The sequence below is a fragment of the Pan paniscus genome, chromosome 19 (assembly GCF_029289425.2).
Source record: "Pan paniscus chromosome 19, NHGRI_mPanPan1-v2.0_pri, whole genome shotgun sequence".
NCBI lineage: Eukaryota > Metazoa > Chordata > Mammalia > Primates > Hominidae > Pan > Pan paniscus.
The window spans coordinates 71,590,777-71,607,053 of NC_073268.2; the positions used below are offsets into that span (position 1 = coordinate 71,590,777).

The 16,277-nt window shown below is 43.1% G+C and overlaps 1 protein-coding gene across 1 annotated transcript in view; it reads right to left on the bottom strand.

Annotated features, from left to right (window-relative positions):
- The window catches only part of MMD (monocyte to macrophage differentiation associated), a 29,315-nt gene extending 13,408 nt beyond the window's left edge, over positions 1-15,907 (bottom strand). Inside the window, exons 1-4 of the mRNA XM_003817416.5 lie at positions 15,579-15,907; positions 8,069-8,150; positions 5,188-5,348; positions 1,678-1,752 (exon numbers count right to left, since the gene is read on the bottom strand). Coding sequence (XP_003817464.1) covers positions 1,678-1,752; positions 5,188-5,348; positions 8,069-8,150; positions 15,579-15,604 — 344 coding nt within the window. The 5' untranslated portion in view covers positions 15,605-15,907. The remainder of the gene's footprint in view (positions 1-1,677; positions 1,753-5,187; positions 5,349-8,068; positions 8,151-15,578) is intronic.
- Between the last annotated feature and the right edge of the window lie 370 nt (positions 15,908-16,277).

The following is a 16,277-nucleotide window of genomic DNA, read 5'->3' on the forward strand; positions in this document are numbered from 1 at the left end:
TGCACTTAAGGTGAATTGAAGACAAATGGCTTAAATTTCAAAAACAGGCTGGGTGCGGTGGCTCTCGCCTGTAATCCCAGCACTTTGGGAGGCTGAGGTGGGCAGATCACTTGAGGTCAGGAGTTTGAGACCAGCCTGGGTAACATGGCGAAACCTCGTCTCTACTAAAAATAGAAAAATTAGCCAGGCATGGTGGCACATGCCTGTGGCCCCAGCTACTCAAAGGCTGAGACAGGAGAATCACTTGAACCTGGGAGGCAGAGGTTGCAGTGAGCTGAGATCACACCTCTGTACCCCAGCCTTGGTGACAGAGTGAGACTGTCTCAAAAAACCAACAAACAAAGAAGCCAGATGTGGTAGCAGGCACCTATAATCCCAGCTACTCGAGAGGCTGAGGCAGGAGAATCGCTTGAACCCGGGAGGTGGAGGTTGCATGAGCTGAGACCATGGGCCACTGCCACTGTACTCCAGCCTGGGCAACATAGTGAGACTCTGTCTCAAAACAAACAAACAAACAAACAAAAATGGCCAAGCATGGTGGCTCATGCCTGTAATCCCAACACTTTGGGAGGCAGAGGCGGGCAGATCACTTGGGGTCGGAGTTCGATACCAACCTGGTATCGACAACATGGTGAAACCCTATCTCCACCAAAAAATACAAAAATTAGCTCGGTGTGGTGGCACACGCCTGTAGTCCCAGCTACTTGGGAGAATGAGGTGGGAGAATCACTTGAATCTGAGAGGTGGAGGTTGCAGTGAGCTGCATGGCCAACACAGTGAAATCCCGTCTCCCCCCAAAAATACAAAAATTAGCTGGGTGTGGTGGCACATGCCTGTAGTCCCAGCTACTTGGGAGAATGAGGTGTGAGAATCACTTGAACCCAGGAGGCAGAGATTGTAGTGAGCTGAGATCACGCCACTGCATTCCAGCCTGGGAGACAGAGTGAGACCCTGTCTCAAAAAATAAAAAAATAGGCCGGGCACGGAGGCTCACGCCTGTAATCCCAGCACTTTGGGAGATCAAGGTGGGCAGATCACTTGAGGTCAGGAGTTCCTGACCAGCCTGGCCAACATGGTGAAACCCTGTCTCTACTAAAAGTACAAAAATTAGCCAGGCATGGTAGCATGTGCCTGTAATCCCAGTTACTCAGGAGGCTGAGGCAGAAGAATCTCTTAAACTCGGGAGGCAGAGGTTGCAGTGAGCCGAGATTGTGAGACTCCGTCTCAAAATAAATAAATAAATAAATAAATAAATAAATAAATAAATAAATAAATAAATAAGCTTGCTTTCCTCATACATATTTACAGCATTTCCACTTGAACAATTCAATTTTCTAGTGTTCTGAACAATAGCAGAGGTATAGGGAAACAATATGGAGAACAAAGGTTACAGATTTCAAGAGTGAGCAAGCTATCTGCACACAAGTTCATAGCACTTCTTGAACAATCCAATACCCAGATATTATAAACAGCAGCAATATTCTCCCCTTCAAATATGCAATCTGACCCAAGTACATCAAATGGGAAAAAAAATGCATGCATGTATGTGTTCAGGAGGAGGGGAGGTGGTGTACACATGAGGGCTGAGGGTGGGGACAAGAGGGAGAGAGAAAAGGAGGAGTGAGGAATTCTAATCATAAAATCACTACCTTCGAAAATAGGAAGACTGTATCTTACCATGGAGCATAAGAAGCAGCAATGAAGAAATAGATAACCATTCTATCACACATGTGAAAACAATGCTCCACTGTCCTAGTGAGGGGGAAAAAAAAGTAAATTTGTCAGAAAGTATTCAGATGGGAAGTACGGGTTATCACTCCACTATGTTGCAATTTCCATTCTTGTTCTAGTTCTCATGGCCTTTACACTTGTTCTTCCAAGGTTACACAGATTTTTGTTGCTGTTAATGTTATGAAGTCATGAGTAAAAGCTTTCTGTTATTTTTTAGGTTGCACATACAATAGATTCTCTCAGCATATATGAGACATAGGGACAGAGCCCCATGATAGTTAGAAAGCCTGAAGTGGTTAAAGCAAACAAACAAAATCTGTCTTTTTCTGATGTTTTCCATTTCTTTTGGATCCCCTCTAACAGAAAAATGAAGTTCCTGGAGGGGAGACCACCTCCCCCCAACCTGCCCCAGCTCCTATCAGTGCAGGGCAAAGTCCTGATGTTCAGTAAACACTCCCTGAGCTGAAATCACATTCTTTGTGTCTTTTTAGAATGTATTTACAGTTTTTACTTCAAATATCCTGGTGTGGACAGTAAACAGTAATAAAGGAAATTCAGAAACTAACTTAGGAAAAACAGTAACAAAAACAAAAAATGGCACATTTACTACAAAAGCATAGCCACCTGTATTTCTAAGCAAGTTCCTCCTTCCAAAACTGAAAAGTCAGAGGTATATGTACAAAGAGTTTGGTTCACTGAGGTCTATTCATAAAATGGATTAGATGGAATTTGCCCTTTACTGAGGTAATTTAAAAGTACAAATTTGTAATATCATCTTGAATCTATTTTCAGTGTCCAAGCAGGTATAACTATAATTTGAGGGAACGCTAGTATTAGACTTTCCTCCCCCTACACGTAACATTGACCAAAGCAAACTAATAAAGACTTGTGTGAGTAAGTGAAAAAACATACCCCATAAAGCCTGGGCATGGTGGCTCACAGCAATAATCACAGCACTTTGGGAGGCTGAGGCAGGTGGATCACTTGAGGTCAGGAATTTGAGACCAGCCTGGCCAACACGGTGAAACACTGTCTCTACTAAAAATACAAAAATTAGCCAGGTGTGGTGGCGCACGCCTGTAGTCCAAGCTACTCGGATGGCTGAAGCACAAGAATCACTTGAACCCAGGAGGCGGAGGTGGCAGTGAGCTGAGATCGCACCACTGCACTCCAGTCTGGGCAACAGAGTGATAGTCTGTCTCAAAAAAAACAAAAATGTATTCCATAAATATATATACCTACCATGTATCCACAAAAATTAAAAATAAGAAAGTTTTAAAGGAATGAAAAATACATTTGTGAGAAAGAATGGGTTTCAGTCTACTAGTCATCAGAAGCTATAGCATACCCATAGATGATACTTTACGCCATAGGTCTAAAGAAGCAAACATTACGTCAATGCTTTTCAAACTTGACTGCATATCATCCCCTGGGGAGCTTACAAAATACAGTGATGGCCTCCAGTTCAGAAGACTCTGAAGGGCTAGGAGGTGAGATAGAGGGTGGAGGAAGGAGAAGAATAAGTTTTTAAAACTCCTTGGATGACTGTGATTTCTAGCAAGGTTTTGGGCCTTTCTAATTCTGTTTTCTAGATTGTTATACGCTGTTAGAGTAGGTAGACAACAGACCTGGAATCTTATCCAAGATCTGCCACCGACCTCTCTGACTCTCACTTACCTCATAGGTAAAGTGGAAATAAGATCTTTCTCATGGAGTATGTGTGAACATTAAATGAGATAATGTAGGCCACGTATCTAGCATAGTACCTAGCACACAGGAGCACCTACCACATAATAAATGCGAATTCCCTTCTCACTTTTACTTAAATAAGGCTTTTTTGATATTTAGAAATTTTAATGAGGAGCAAAAATCTACACATGGCATATGATTCTAGCAATGCTATTCAAAGTTAAAGAGAATCTAGTTTCTATTACACCTCTGGCAGGGAGACCCAGAATACTGAAGTAGGTACCTACAACTTTTTATTGATCCAGAATCTAGACAGCAAAGCCAAGTTTGCTGAAACAACCACAAGCACTAAATTGTGCCAAGAAGGTAATATAGTACTTTGCATCTAAACTGGCCTCTGGGCGCTGCGACAGTGTGTCCTAAGGAGCCAGGACAGGCACTTTTGTGGTTCTCTTGTGAGTGTGTCCCAGAGTGCCCTTGTGATTCAATGCTGTGGTTTTATTTTAAGCCCAGGAAACTGTCACCTTACAGGAAAAGGTAGCAGACTGCAAGCTATATGCAATATTGTAAAAGATATGGTGAAAAAAACTAGGACTTGGAGTCAGAGGTCTTGGAATAATCAGATTTTGCCAGTTTCACTGACTCAGACAAGTCAGGCCACTTCTCTGAGCCTCAGTTCCCCCAAATAAAAATGAAGTGATTTGAATTAGATGATTTCTAAAGATCCTCCCAGCTCTAAAACTCTAGGATTCTGCATGTGAGGAAACCAGTAATCATCTCATAAATCTCAAATCCTGCTTGTAAAAGGAGCATATCTTTTAAATATCAGATTGTTTGAATAGTTTGAGTTTTTTTTGGACGTTCTTTAAAACCAAAAGGCATATTCGAGTATTTCTTTAAATTGCTCATAGTCTGCTCTGAAACTTCCTTTTTTGAAAAGAAGTTTTGCCCTTTAGGGTTGTGCAGAATCCATTTCACAAGCAAACCATTCCCACCTAAATGGTGTGGTGCTCCAAAATCAATCCTTCACTCAGAGGAGGAAAGCGTTTACGTTCTTCTCATTGGCAGGCCAAGAGCTATAGTATTGTTTTGAAAGTGCTTGACTATTAATAGCAAAATACGTGAACTCTGTTTGAATAATATACACAAGACTTAATTCTGAAAGCTAAACTTTGCAAAATGGTAAACGCAAACTATAAGTATACCTTCACACCTCACACACTCATAGGGTCTTTTGTAATTTTCAAGTTATTTTCAAGTACCTTATCTCATTCACCTATCACACTGACTGTGTGACTCAGGTATTATTATTCTCATTTTAGTGATACAGATACTGAGGCTCCACAAGGTCGTGATTTACCCAAAATTAAAGAGCAGGGCTGGGCCTCAAAGCCTGCCTGCTGACTCCAAGCTCAGTGTGCTTTGTCACTACCCCATAGCTGCTGCTCTCATCATATCCTTAGTGTGCTTGATAGTATTGGAAAATAGCTCTCAGGTTTTTAAGTGGTAAGTCCTGGGGAATCAGTTAGGTTTTGTTTGGGGTTACTGAGCAAAGGCCTACCTTTATAGATACCTACTGGGGAGGAGTCCTAAAACTTCATCCAGTCCAAAGAACAAGTCCTGAATAATGGGATAGTATTCTAGTCTACAAGGCAGAAAAATGTCTACTCTTTGCCCTACTTGACTAAAGCATGCCAGCTTGGGAGGGTACCAAACACGTTGAGTCAAGTATTTGGATCTGTTGAAACAGCATGCCATCCACTGTACCTTAAGTGGCTCTTTTTCCATGATACAATGTGAAATACTGTAGAAACGATGAAGAGGGCACAGAGTCCCATTCCATAAATCCATGCTGTTATCTTTTCCCAGCAGTCATCAGACAGCCGATGGAGGAGGGCACTGCCCACGATGGCCGGAACAATGAGGAACTGAGGGAAAGATAAAGAATGGTGAATGGAATATTCTGGCTTTTATGGAATTGAGTCTTTTACTAAAAATACAGAGGTTTACCAGGAACAATTTTAGTAAAATAATCTTAGAGCAAGTATTTGTCTCTCCTGGATAATCATAACGAGAGCCAGATGAAGTTAGCTGCTACACTGGAAAGCAGGTAATACCACTCAGGGTCCAGGAATTGTGCCAACCAGTGGGGATACAATTAAGCCATCAAGGATGCAACATCATTCAGCTGTTGCAAAACAGATGTTTTTTTTTTTTTAATCCTAATTTCATTAAATAAGGACATGTTTCATTCTACTTTATAATCTGATTTAGAGTAATTACTTAAAATATTCAAATGCCAAGCAGGCAGGGTGTGGTAGCTCATGACTGTAATCCCAGCACTTTGGGAGGCTGAGGCAGGAGAATCCCTTGAGCCCTGGAGTTCCAGACCAGCCTGGGCAACACAGCAAGACTCTGTATCTACAAAAATTTAAAAAATTCGCCAGGCATGGTGGCAAACACCTGTAGTCCCAGCTATTTGGCAGGCTGAGGTGGGAAGACTGCTTGGGCCTGAAAGGTTGAGGCTACAGTGAGCCATGATTGTACCACTGAACTCCAACCTGGGAGGCAGAGTGAGACCCCATTTCAAAAAACAGCCAAGCATATACTCAGATTTTTCAGGGAGGTCCTCATTTTAAAATATCTGTCCTATTGCAATTGAAATCTCAATATTTCAGGACAGGATAATTGAACAAATCAAGTAATAGGTATTATAATGTACATAGCAACACACACATACAAAAAGTCAATTGTTGAAGTTATATACCCTGATTTTCAGTTTGGATCTGTACATTCCACCAATTTGAGAGCTACTGCAGAATGTAAGAGTTTTGGGGTCACTTCATTTTTAACAGAGCCTTTTAAGTAAGCAAGAGCAAACCATTTCCAAGGCCCACCTATTCAAAAAATCTTGAGAATTTTAGAGAGAATTTTGCTTTCTGCATCATATTTCATAGTCCACATGGTCACAAACTTTAATGTCTAGTCATATGTGTATGACTATGACTAGTAAACATCTTATAATGACAGAAGCTCCCAGGAGAATAAACTACTTTATTAGATATTAGAATAAGCGTACTTGACAAAGAATACAAATGTTAGCAATTTGCTTATCTTTTTTCTCCCCAAACCTACATTTGTCATCTTGCAACAGACTATTAAATCCCCTAGATGAGACTGGCATGAGTTTTTCAGATGCTGAAGTTTTCGTTGGCCCAAGCAAAATTAGAACATTAAATACAATTGCATCTCCTCCGGGAAGCAATGGCCACTGTAGGGGTGAGAGTCTATGGCTCGCCTTCCTATTTCAGAGGATTTAAGTACATTTAAGTACAATAAAGTTTTTCATAAAACAAAATGTATTTCATTTAAAGGAATGCCCTTTATCTTGAGATCATGTCCTTTCTACTTTTCATGTTAAAGTATCTTCTCTTCAATGAAATGATGACAATAGGGGTGTTTTGTCTGTGTTAGAAATATTACTGGTCCCTGAAATCCAAAAATTCAAGATACGGTTTAATAAGATTATATTTTCTGTTCTAAAAAAATTAATATGGGGGTTTTGTCAGGTCTCCCTTAAGTTTACACAAGTGTTCCTTAACCTGTGACACGCTCAGAAGAGACAAGTTAAGGTTTATTCAGGTTCATCCTGAGTAAATATTATTCCTAAAGGTAAGCTGTGTGTTTCAACATCTGAACCATTGTATTGTACCAACAGTGTCTACCACAGTTAAACTAGCCTGTTCCAAACACTCATTGTTAAAGAAGTAAACTGGTCTTTTCTCTATTTCTTGTTTTCAGACTGTATCCCAGCCACTATTTTTCCCTCAACGTCACTAAATGCAAGGGAATAATGAAACCACAGGTAAAGTAAAAAATTTATAATGACATAAGAAATGCCATTAATGTCACATTAACAGGAAAACTGAAAATACATACATATTCACAAACACCCCCAACACAGAGACACACACATACACACACACACACACACAAAGAAATGCACCGAAGTGTTAACAGTTTATTTCTGGTTAGTTTTGTTTTTCTTATATATTTTTCAGTATTTTTAAAGTTTCTTATAATAAGCATGTTTTGCTTTTACAAAGCAGAAAAAAATTAACAAAAAATTTAGGGATCACATCGGCTTTTTCTTCACCAATATGGAATAACATCTCCTCTGGGAAGCAATGGCCACTGCAGGGGTGGGAGGCTATGGCTCCCCTCCCCATTTCAGAGGATCACTTAATTTTAAAAAGCATCTTTTTCAACAAACTGTGAACTCTCTTTGCCAAATGAACACAGTTGATTGTCTTGAAAAGGCGATTCATTTCATTCTAGGGGTGACAGTCTTCATAAATAGGTGTCTTTGGTTTTTCTATAACTAGGGTACATACTATTATTATTCCTTTACAGAATATCTTGTTGGAGAAAGCGAATCCAGGACAGAGCTGACTGTAGGTTAGAACACACAAAGCATTCTACATGCTTACATAGTTTCTGGTGACACGACCCAGAACTGATTTCCTGGTAGATAAGGTCACAGATGGGTAAATCCAACTAATTGTGTTGAGGTTACTAGAGATAACTACCCTTTCCTCCCGCCAAAGCCCCGTGGAAAGGATGGCAATGGTGGAAAACTTGTACTCACTGCGTGTGTGTAACAGTTAGCAGCATGTTCATAGCAAGTTGGCTTGTAGCGGCCATTGGCTGGAGCTCGATGGTTCATGAACCTGTAAAAACAAAAAGAACATCATGTAAGAAAAACTCAAAGTGTGTGAAGAACAATGAGGAAACCCACCAGTGGGTATGTGGTCTATTCTACGCAAAGAAGTGACTGGTGGAAATACCCAGTTGCGGTAATAAAGCCAAAGCCACTAAAGAGGAGTAAACTGAGCCAATAGCAATGATCCTTAAGCAAATACCCTAGTTTATTAGATTAAGCCTTCTTTCAGTTTATTCGAAAGAAAAACCTTCCATAACCAAAAGCAAACTTCTACAACCAAAAGCAAAGAGAAACCATATCCACCCCTTCAACTGGAACCCTCCTCCTCCATTCACACACACACACACACACACACACACACACACACGGTACAACTAGAAAAAAAAACGAATTTTTCTAAATTTTATTGTCATTTAGTGAAAAGGGATACACTACATTTGAAAAACAAAGTTTCTATATTCTCTCTTAAAATTTATAAAGCTTTATATAGGCACATCTTTAAACCCTACATCCCATGATTAACAGGCCTGTCCCACTAGTTTCCCTATATTGTATTACCAGACAGCTTAAATAAATGACACCTGGCTACCTCTAGGCAACTTAAAACCGGAGGTATGTTTTCACCTTTGTTCTTCCTGAAATCAAAAAGTCTGCTTCAAAAACCAAACACATGACTACTACCTGATTCTTTTGGCTATAAAATTCATATATACACACAAATGTGTGTACGTATCTAAATATCAAAATCTTTTACATATATAGACATATGCCCATATTCTGCACTTCCCTTTAGGCTAACTTTGTGACCATCAGTAGTACAGAGAAAAGCATGAATACCACAGAACCTAAAGAGAGGATAGCATTCTTCCATTTTAGTATGCTGAGTGAGGATGCCCTCCCCACCAAAAACCCAACCCATACCCACAACAGGTTTCATGAGGGACTCTGGATTAGTCTAATTAATCCTTTTTTTCTCAGGAGAGAAAAAAGCAGCTGTCTGAATAAAAGAAGAAAGAGGTAGATGCACAGAAACAGACGGACGTAAAAAAAAAAAAAATTCAACAGCATTCAGGTTGCAGAGGTCCACTGCACTCCTGTGCTTAAGAGTCTGTAAGACGTCAACAGGCTTTGCACAATAAATCATCCTTTTGCTCAAGCTAGTTTAAAGAAGTGTGAATGGGGGTTGGGGGTTGGTATTTTGTGCCACTAATGAGTTCTAACTACTCATTACCTTATTCATACACAAAATAAAAAATGGTACAGGGCTGAACCAAATAAATGGTAGAACCAAGTTGCCAAAAATTGGCTAAAACGCATGACCAAGCCATTTTAGAGAGTGCCAAGTTTATTAATAAAAGACCAGCCAATACTCTCTCCCTGAGTTAGGAAGAGCCTGTTATCGTTAGATCAAATAAATAAAAATAAAGTGGCAGCCACTATTAACACAATACAGATAGTTCAGGTGGAAAATCCACTGGGGAATGAATTTGGGACAGTGAAGATATTTCACTTGGCCCACTGATGGGTTAAGATATTTAACTAGTGTACAAAATATGTACTTACTGAGTATAATCTACCAGATGGTTTGAAAACCAACTGTTAAAGAGAAATATACAGTTAGTAGCTTCAAAATTTATCCAAGCTATTCTCAAATATAGTTAACTATTATTAAGCATCATCTTTTCTCCCCTGATAATATTTTAAATAGTTTTACTAATTTCCTAAGGGACAAGAGTGTTGCTATACAGCTCTTATTAGCAAAAAAGAAAATAATTACACTCTTGGGAAGAATGCTTTAAAAGTGTCCCAAGAATTGGAGGATATACCACATCATTGTCCTGAGACATAACAACAGAGCTATAAGTAGCATACCCTATTAGGAATTTTCAAGGCTAAAGAGCAAGGCCCCAAGATGGCTGTAGTTAGATGAAATTGAATGTGCTCTGTGTAGGGTGCAGTAAGTAGGATTTGTCTACCCACCACCAGGCTGCAGACTAAAATAGCAATTTATATCTCTGGCAGCCCAATCTAAAAATAGTCAAGCCATTACCCAGCAACAGGGATAGACTTTCACATTTTCTCCTAAAAACAAATAAACTGGATGGCCATGTTTGTGACAGCTTAGTCCCTGATCACCTGGAATAATTCACATTAAAAAATAAAAGTAGAAAGTTATACAGAAAAATATCCCACCCATGGTGACTTAAGGCACTCTATCCTGATGCACAGGGCAAGACACGGGCAATAGGGAAAGATAAGGGTAACTATCCTGGAAGCAATTCTCTAAATCTGGGGCTCAGTAGGATAGACAGCATAATTGTTCTGCTGGGAAAGTACAATACAATTTTCCCATTTCTCTCTAACCTGCCAGGGTGCAATCAAGCCTCCTCCACAGCCTCCTGAAGAAATCACTCCTAAGACCTAAATGGAAAAGCAGATGTAAAATGTAAATCAACTCCCACACTCTGGCCTTCATCTCTTCCCCGAAAAAAGAATGGGAAAGGTTCAAGTGCTGGTTATGGAAAACAGCATCCATTTATGGAAGACATCTCTATTTAAAGCGGAGTGGCCCTAATGGTTACTCAATGCTTGAGTAACCAACAAGCTCTAGAGGGTTTGAAGGAAGGTGATTCAGTCCTGGGAGTGGGAGCTGCACTTAATAAAGCTACTAGTTAGGCAGAGTTTTTTTACTCATTCCTTCACTTTCTCTTTCAAAACTCTCCTGCCTTCCCCCTTGCCCAACATTCTTATCACCTCCTCCTTCCCCCATACCCCTCTCCCATGCCATGACAGAATTTCAAAACCATGGAGGGAAAGAACAGATCAGAGACCTGGGAACACTCCTTAGCACACCAACACACTTTAAATTCAACCTAAAGCACTGTGCCCACTGAGTAGATCTGCAACCCACCAGCAGATCTCAGAGGCTGATCTCAGTAGATCAAATCCCACAAGTGTTCCTCATTCTCCGAGTGCAAGTACCATCAACACTACCTTCAAAATATATTTCAAATAAGTCCACCTCATCACTTGAGGTCAGGAGTTCAAGACCAGCCTGGCCAACATAGAGAAACTCCATCTCTACAAAAATACAAAAATTAGCCTGGTGTGGTGGTGTGCACCTGTAATCCCAGCTCCGCATCTCCTACCTTAAATAAAGACCTAACATCTCAGGTCTGTACAAATACAAAGTCTCTTAACTAGTCTTCCTGCTTGACCCAGTACAGACTCTCTTCTTTACATAGCAGCTACAGTTTTCCATTAGAAACAGATGAGGGGCTGGGCATGGTGGCTCACACCTGTAATCCCAGCACTTTTGGGGAGCTGAGGCGGGAGGTTGCTTGAGCCCAAGAGTTTGAGACCAGCCTAGGCGGTATAGTGAGATCCCATCTCTACACACACAACAAAAAGGTAAAAATTAGCCAGATGTGGTAGTGTATGCCTGTAGCCCCAGCTACTTCTGACTGAGGTAGAAGGACTGCTTGAGCCTCGGAGGTCAAGGCTGCAACAGTGAGTTGTGATGGCACCACTGCACTCCAGTCTGGGTGACAGAACAAGACCCTGTCTCAAAAACAAACAACAACAAAAAACCCAGATCACATCACACACCCCAATCCCAGCTTAAAGTCTGCCTCTGGCTTCCCAAAGTGCTTACGATAGCACTGTAACACAGTGTTCAGAGGCCCACAAGCCCTGAGTGGTCTGGGCCTCACTACCCCTCCAGTCTCAGGGTGGCATCTTTCTCTCTCTCCATCCTCTGGCTATACCACCTCCTTTCTGCTCCTTAAACACATCAAGGTTGTGTCTGCCTCCGGGCATGTGTACTTGCTGTTTACTTCTGTCTAGGATATTCTCCAGAATGCTCAGCTCTCTTCTCATCCTTTCAGCTCAGCTCAGATGTCACCTCCTCAAGAGAGGTTTTCCAGACTATCCTAACTGAAGTATCATTTCAACCCTCCCCATCCAACCAGAGCCCTATGTCACAATTGGTAAGACTTTGATTTGTTTTAGCTTATTTTTTATTTCATCTTTTCCCACTGTAGTGTGAATTCCACGAAGGCTGTCTTGTTCACCTTTCCATTACCAAACTGAAGTACAATGCCCAGCTTATTGCTAGAGCTTAATAATTGTTGAATGAATAGAAAGACATTCCAGCTACTGCTGAACTATTTTGTCTTAACAAAGATATCCCATAGTCAATTAGTTTTACTGTGGACACAGCAGGTTCTGTAAGTAAGAGAAACAGGCAGCCTTGGAACCAAGAGAACCCCGAATCTCACACACACACAAAAACACTTAAAATCCAAGACAGTGGATATTCCAAGGGCCCCTTCAACATCATTTATGTTGCAACGTATAAGTGGACCCCTCTTACTATTAGCTCCCCTTTATGACTGAGCGTATTTGTTCAGGAAAAGTGTCTACTGTCAATAGTGCCAATCTTGACTTAATTATTAAATAAAGGAAGATGGCATATATAAGGAGACTACCCCATGCCTATGATTTAGTGCTTTAAGAACATGGGAAAAAAGACAATAGGTAGCCCTGTAAGACTTCTAATACTGTAGATTAAAATGCTTTCCCACATATCCAGTTTTGAAGCTAGCTGCATGATCATGAGGTTGGGGCTGAGGAAAAGGGCTTCTTTTTCCTTGGATTTTTGGTTGCAAGACTGTTGAAATGAGTACACACCAACAAGAAGATACAGTAGAGCTCTGTGGATCTTATGCCTATAAGATCTGTGTGCCCACACACAGATGTGGTGTGGGCAGAGAGTTAAGAGAGAGAAAGAGGTAAGCTAGCAGCATGCCTGGTTGAGAGACAGACATGAAGTTGAACTCTTGGGTCTACCCCTTCCTAGCTGTGTGACTATGGGCAAGTTCCCTTTCATTCTCTAAACCTATTTACTCTTCTATTAAATGGGTATAACATTTATGTCTTCCAGAGTTATAGTTGAGGATGAGTAATATACAAGCGCCCAGCCAGTGCCTGGCATAGATAAACGGCACTCAACAAATATTAGCAGTTATTGCCATCAATCAGAGATGCTATGAAGGGGAGAGGATGACTTTGCGTTTGTCTATGTGTGTGTAGGTATCTTGGGGATACTCAAGTGTGAAACATAAAATAAGGAAGATAAAATATGCCTCTGTGTTCCAGTGGAATTTTTCACATCCTAAGTTTGTTAAGAAGCCATCATTGCATAAACCCTCCTCATGCTCCTCCATCCAGTCCCAATAAATCTATCAGGAGGGAGGAAGCATGTCTCCCTTCAGAGACAGTGTGTCTCTCCCTCCAGTTCCTTTGCAATTTACCTACCTGGGAATGCTCAGAAAGATATATCATGAACACAGCATTAAAAGATGCAGAATAGTACTCTCAGCATTTTAATGTGTGAACCACAAAAATCAGGACATTCTCATTATATTACTTTTTGTTTACAGGCTTTATTTCCAAGTTAAAATTGATGCTTAGAAATATGTTTCCAACCTAGCTTATGATAGAAAACCAAGAAATTATGAGTTCACACAAATCTTCAAAGAAAATCAGGGTAGATCTAGATGTCATCAAGAAAGAAACTGTTAAATATCCATTGAGAAACACACAAGCCCCCAAGAAAATTACAGTCTATGCCACACCAAAAGAAAATACCTGTATTTTTAGTTTTTAAGTGAATAATAGCGCAAAAATCACATTACAACTGTGCTAATAAGGAATGGAGAGATCAGTGTCCAGCAAAAATAATTAAAAAGTCAGTTCAATAAGCTGAGAGGGTAGCATCCTAAATGAAGTTGTTGTTGTTGTTGTTTTAACAGTTTTAACGTTTGTGCAACAAATAATTGAACAGGGTTTGTTTGTTTTCTTTTTAGAGAATCCAAAGGTATAGGTAAGAATGACAAACTCTTAATCAAACAAGGAAGGGGCAATTTCACAGAATATTGCCACTGTTCTCTGAAAACAGGAAGAGCACAGACGTGTAGAGAAGTAAAACCAAATCAAACCGCATGCACAGGGCTTCACTGATCATGACTGGAGTGCATGTTACATTCTCTCTAAAAGCCCCTCCGGTCTTCATTTCTGACATCAGGTTCTAAAGTCAGAACACTACGGTTCCATTTTGCCCTTAGACACACGGGTATGAAGTTCCACTGGGGGAACAGTGCCAGGCATTCAACACCCTGACTGATAAGCAATATATTCAGAAGTCAATCCAAGTCTTCAAGCTGATCCCCTTCCTGGTGGCCCAGACCATGGCAACTCTTCTGTGCATTTGTTGCCTCTTTTACCCTTTGGGACTGGGGGAGGAATGAGATGGGTGAGAGGGCAGTGAGGGCATGGAGATTGGAAAGAAAAAAAAAATGTGTACTTTAAAATTCTGAAATAAAAGGTAGTGTCTAAAAACTCAACAACCTTCTTGGAAGATTTCATGCATTTCTTAAAATTTCCCCTGTCACTGCACCCCCAGCAAACCTGCTGGTGGTGAAGGTCCGGGAATTCACACAAAGGGATGCAGAGTTACCATATGCCCTGGAGAGGTGAACTTTCACCCACTTAAACAGAAAAGAAAAGCCCGGAGTTCCTCTCAGAGTCATGGGCTAACATCCATCCATTGTTAGACGGTGGAGCCCCAGAGGGGAGTAAGGCCACGGCGCCCCCCAGCCCGGCATTTCCACCAGCTCTACAGTGAATGAGCAGTCGGCCAGCCTTCCGGTGGCGCCTCCACGGTTCCTCCTCCTCGTTTCCTAACACCGGCGCCTCCACAGCAGGTCTCGCCACCCGAAAGCTAACATGCCCCTTCGCAGAGCCCAAAAATAGCACCGCCCTGGGACGTTCAGCTGGAGAACCAGCAAGGCCCCTACACGGCCAGGCAGGGCTAAGCTGGCGGAGCGTGCCTCAGTTTCCCTGTTGCTAGGGCCGTTCACAAAGCACCCAAAATGCCTAGCACCCCGCTTTACGACAAATCTCTCCGCAGGGCGCCACCCCTTTCCGCGCGCCCCGGGAGACCCCCCACCCTGGAGGTAAAGGGATGGAGGCCAAAGCCAGGTCGGAGGACTCGGGGGCGGTGCCCGGGGATGGGGTTCGGGTTCCCAGAGAGAGCCAGAGCCCAGCCTGTATGGGGGTCGGGAGGGTGAGCCCCAGGAGCAAAGGGATCCCCGGGAAGGAGGACAGGCTTGGAGTCCCGGGGCCGGGAATCCATCTGAGGTCCGCAGATCGCGAGGGGAGACCCGGGTGAGGCAGGAGCTCCCATCCTTGGAGGAAGGGGATCGCCCAGGGACAGCAGGGTGGGGAATCCCCAGGGAACTGATCCCTGGCCAAGGTGCGGGATCCACCCAGGATGAATCCAGGTGAGGAGCGGGGAGCCGTGCGCTTAACGGCGGGATTTGGGGACCCGCTTCTGACACGGGCAGCGGGACCGGGACGCCATCCCTCTCACCGCTGGAATCGATTCTTGAACCGCATTGATCCTCTGCTCCTCCTCGGGGGCCAGGAGCTCCGTCTCGTCAGCACCGGCGGCCGGGCGCGCGGCCCTCATGGGCTTGGGCTGCTCCGGAGGCCGCCTGCGTGTCCAGCGGAACCCTTCGGCCGGGTAGGGTCGGAGTGGGCCAGGCCGGGGGTCGGGACAGGGCTGGGGCCAGACCGGGCGGCTGGGGGCGGGAGGGAGGCCGCTTCAACGGCCCCAACACCTCCCGCCTCCCGCCTCCCGCCTCCCCGGCTCCTCCGCCCCGGGGCTCCTGCGCCCCGCCCCGGAGCCCGGCTCCGCCCCCGCCGGCTCTGTTCGCCTGCGTGCACCCGCGGTCGCCGGCGCGTCAGCGCGCCGGTCAGCCAATCGGCACCCCGAGCGGCGCGGCGGCTACGCTGCCATTCATTCCCGCCGGGCTCGGGCGGCGAGGCGGGGCCTCGCTGGGGAGGGGCGGGGCGAGGGGAAGGGGAGGAGCGCGGGAACGCGGCGCCCTTCTGTAAGAGACAAGTTGGAGAAGAGATCGAGGGAGGGAGAGAAGTGGTGAAGGAGGAGATGGACCAGGAAATCTTAAAAGCATTGTGAAGAAAATAGCAGCAAACAAGCAGCCCTACCTCATTCATTTTTTCTTCATCATTCATTTCTCTATCCCTCCTTTCATTTATTCCTTCATCA